Source organism: Pinus tabuliformis, chromosome Q (genome assembly GCF_031772625.1).
Source record: "Pinus tabuliformis cultivar Carrire ecotype Pingquan chromosome Q, CPIR1, whole genome shotgun sequence".
Taxonomy (NCBI): domain Eukaryota; kingdom Viridiplantae; phylum Streptophyta; class Pinopsida; order Pinales; family Pinaceae; genus Pinus; species Pinus tabuliformis.
This window is the reverse complement of record NC_142296.1, coordinates 466,451,185-466,455,208: the sequence shown is the minus strand read 5'-3', so window position 1 is coordinate 466,455,208 and position 4,024 is coordinate 466,451,185. Positions and strand designations below refer to the sequence as shown.

General features: G+C 39.8%; 1 protein-coding gene across 2 annotated transcripts; it reads left to right on the top strand.

The window, feature by feature from the left end:
• The first annotated feature begins 1,625 nt into the window (after positions 1 to 1,625).
• LOC149220207 (uncharacterized) lies at positions 1,626 to 3,000 on the top strand. Of its 2 annotated transcripts, none has more exons than XM_089384702.1 (2): positions 1,626 to 2,856; positions 2,964 to 3,000. In XM_089384702.1, exon 1 carries the CDS (start codon positions 1,644 to 1,646, stop codon positions 2,832 to 2,834), a length of 1,191 nt encoding a protein of 396 aa, XP_089240828.1. In that variant the 5' UTR covers positions 1,626 to 1,643; the 3' UTR covers positions 2,835 to 2,856; positions 2,964 to 3,000. The 2 variants fall into 2 exon arrangements, with proteins under 2 accessions (XP_089240828.1, XP_089240829.1); XM_089384703.1 differs by having other exon boundaries at positions 2,974 to 2,996.
• Positions 3,001 to 4,024: the final 1,024 nt, after the last annotated feature.

Here is a 4,024-nt window from a genome sequence, read left to right as displayed (position 1 = left end):
ATATATATTAGTATATATCCATATTAAGCACAAACATTGTTATAGTGTTGTCAACATCAAGGATTTAATTCATGTTGGTGGCTCTCTCTCTATATATAAAATGTAAAATATATTAATATTTATATTAAGTTTTTGAATGCATAAATGCATTTAATGTCTTCATACTAGGTTATAATATCATCTAATCTAACTATCGTAATGAGATAATTAAAACTAACTAAACATATATATTCATTATCATATTTTTATTTAAAAAATATTTTATTTATATTTTAAAAATGATACTTGTCAAATCCAATTGAGCACAAAAAGAAATCACACATCACCTTTATAATTTTTTTTGAAAAAAATACTTGTCAAATCCAATTAAGCACATAAAAAATCATACATCACCTTTATAAAAGTTATAAAATACGTATTTAACCATAATTATATAATTTTCAAAAATATAATTATAAAAATAAATTAAATATAAAAATTATATATATATATATATATATTAACTATCAATAAAACCACCCTAACATTATCTTAAGTTCAACGTATAACGTATATTTTTCTCACCCTCATGAAAATAGTAATCAATGATAAATAATTGTAAGACACTCGACTACATGGTTATGACATATAAAAATGCATGTGTGTTTCTAATAGAAGAGACACGTACCGAATCTGTTTTTCCTCGTTGTTTACTATTGTAATCAATATTACAGAAACGATGCCCTTCGTTATTCAACACCTTACTTTAACCTTTGTTTTGCCACGTGGGTCACGTTGATTCAGCCGTCATTCATTTCCCAACCAACATATGTCCACTCAATGGACTAGTCTATGGCTGCTTTCTATACCGCCGTTTTTGAATTCTTTTCTACTACTCAAATATAAAATGCTTGTCTCAACTATTTTACAATATCTTAACTCATAAACAGAGTCATAGTGGTTATGCATTATTGTGGCCTCCTTACTTGATGCTGCAGTTTCAGCTGGTGCGCAGGCAATGACCATTATTCAACACGTCTTACCTCTGCGCTGTCGTTAACGTTATCGTTATCTTAACGTGCAAATTGCATGGAATGCGACAGAGAGCAAAGTTATTATATTGCTCCAGTATCGTGCATGGAAAATCCCTGCCACAACGATCTTGATTGTTCTGCTGACGAGTTTGTTATAATGGTTTCCAGCTCGGCATACAGCACGCCGTCTCCTTCTAGTTGCGTGTATACTCGGGTGGTCAACTTTTCAACGGGAATAGATGCGATCGACAATTATGCTAAATTATTTCTCACAAAACTCACATTCATGACGATTGACGAAATTCCCGTAACAATGAATATGGCACGATAGCCTGCCATTCTTTACCTAAGTTAGCTAACGTTCTTCGTCAATAGCTGTACGGTTGACGAGAATGATTATAATATTCGGCCACACATGGAGATACGTTGAATATATATCAAGTCAAATCTGCGAGGCGGCTGGGAAAGATTTAGAGAAAAGCTTGTCTCTATAAAGTTATTACAAAGACTTTAACAGTGTGGAAGACTGACTATTATACTCATACTGATTCCATCGCCAAATATAGGCCACATGATCAAGACAAGTAAAAGCTCACCTTACTCTATATATAAACGAAGGCTTGGGTTCTCATGACCAACACCTCAAGTATGGATGAGAATCCTCCAATGGCGCTCCTCACTATGGCATTCTTTTGCTTCATGGCAACAGCAATAATGCCTCTGGCTGAGGCTAATTACTACTATTACAAGTCTCCACCACCACCATCCCCATCTCCTCCTCCTCCCTATCACCACAAGTCTCCGCCACCACCATCCCCTTTTCCTCCTCCGCCTTATCACTACAGCTCCCCGCCACCTCCATCCCCATCTCCTCCTCCGCCATATCACTACAACTCCCCGCCACCACCATCGCCATCTCCTCCTCCCCCATATCACTACAAGTCCCCTCCACCACCATCCCACTCCCCTCCTCCTCCCTATCACTACAAGTCCCCTCCACCTCCATCGCCATCTCCACCTCCTCCTTATCACTACAAGTCCTCGCCTCCACCATCCCCGTCTCCTCCTCCTCCGCCATATCACTATAAGTCCCCGCCACCTCCATCAGCATCTCCTCCTCCCCCCTATCACTACAAGTCCCCACCTCCACCATCCCCATCTCCTCCTCCTCCCTATCACTACAAATCTCCCGCACCACCATCCCCATCTCCTCCTCCGCCCTATCATTATAAGTCCCCGCCACCTCCATCACCATCTCCTCCTCCCCCCTATCACTACAAGTCCCCGCCTCCACCATCCCCATCTCCTCCTCCTCCATATCATTACAAATCTCCCCCACCACCATCTCCATCTCCTCCTCCACCCTATCACTATAAGTCCCCGCCACCTCCCTCACCATCTCCTCCTCCTCCCTATCATTACAAATCCCCGCCTCCACCATCCCCATCTCCTCCTCCGCCCTATCACTACAAATCCCCACCTCCACCATCCCCATCTCCTCCTCCCCCCTATCTCTACAAATCTCCCCCACCACCATCCCCATCTCCTCCTCCTCCCTATCACTACAAGTCTCCCATACCACCATCCCCATCTCCTCCTCCGCCCTATCACTATAAGTCCCCGCCACCTCCCTCACCCTCTCCCCCACCCCCATACTTCTACAAATCCCCACCACCACCATCCCCTTCTCCTCCACCTCCCTATCACTACAAGTCTCCACCGCCACCGACCTACTCCCCTCCTTACCACTACAAGTACACATCTCCGCCACCTCCTCCCTACCATTACAAATACACTTCTCCACCGCCCCCAATCTACTGAGAAACTCATGGTGAAATATAAGGTAACGACCTATTTCTTCTGTATTTGCTTTCTTTACTGCATTTCCTGTGTATCTGCACAAAGATACCATTAATTTACTCTTTTTAAGGTTAATCATATTATTTTTAGGGCAGCGCAGGCATGAGAGAGATGAATGCAGTCGAAGAGTTCATGAACTGGTAATTGAAACATCCCTGCAATTCAACAATAATGCACCCTTCGTATCAATTTGATTCTGTAATAAGCATGGGCGTTCGGTGCCCAATCTTCATTGTGGGTTCAAAGTTTCTCAATAATATTATCTCTACATTTCACTGTTTGACGAACTATCAGATTACTGAACTGATTTATGAACCCCTCTCATATATATTTGCCTCATTGTAATGATAGTAAAATATGCCTTCCCGCGTTCGACTCGATTCATGGGTTTTGCAAGTAAAACGTTCCTCCTGAATTAAATTAATTGCTTAACATTATGACAATACTACACAATGAATAGTCTGGGAGCACCCTCTTGGGATACATTGCTTAAAGTCACGACGTCACTACATACGTGGAATCAGATTATCTTGATTGGTTTTAATAACGACTCTGGAAGTTTTATTTCTTATACCAAATTGATTTTTTTGGGGATTTTTAATGGGAAAATCCCAAAAATAAAGAAAATAAACTCCACAGAGGCAATGCTCTGTTTCAATTTTTTTGCACAGGAAAGCCCAAAAAAATTTACTGAGTAACAGAGTATTTCACCACCATAAAAACATTTCTATTCATTAAAATATATGCCTGAAACAACATTCATCCTCTTTCACTCAGAGGGATTTACCAAAAATACATTCAACCAACTCTTATACATATTCATCCTCTTTGCTGAGAGGGATTCACCAAATTTAATTCATTCTACAAAACTCTGTTTTCACCTAAGAGTTTACTGTGCTGGGTTTACTGCTGTAAAACCCCTTTTTACTTTACTGGTGTAAAATTCTTTTTACACATACTGCTATAAAAATATTTTACACATACTGCTGTAAAACAAACTTTTACATATGCAGTAAACTTTTACATTACATTCACAATTTCAAAAATACCTGTGCGCTCTTTTCTTTTGCATTTCAATGCAAATCCAATACATAAAAGAAACTTTACTCACTCTAAGCACTGGTATGTAATACATTTCTTCATCTGCTCCT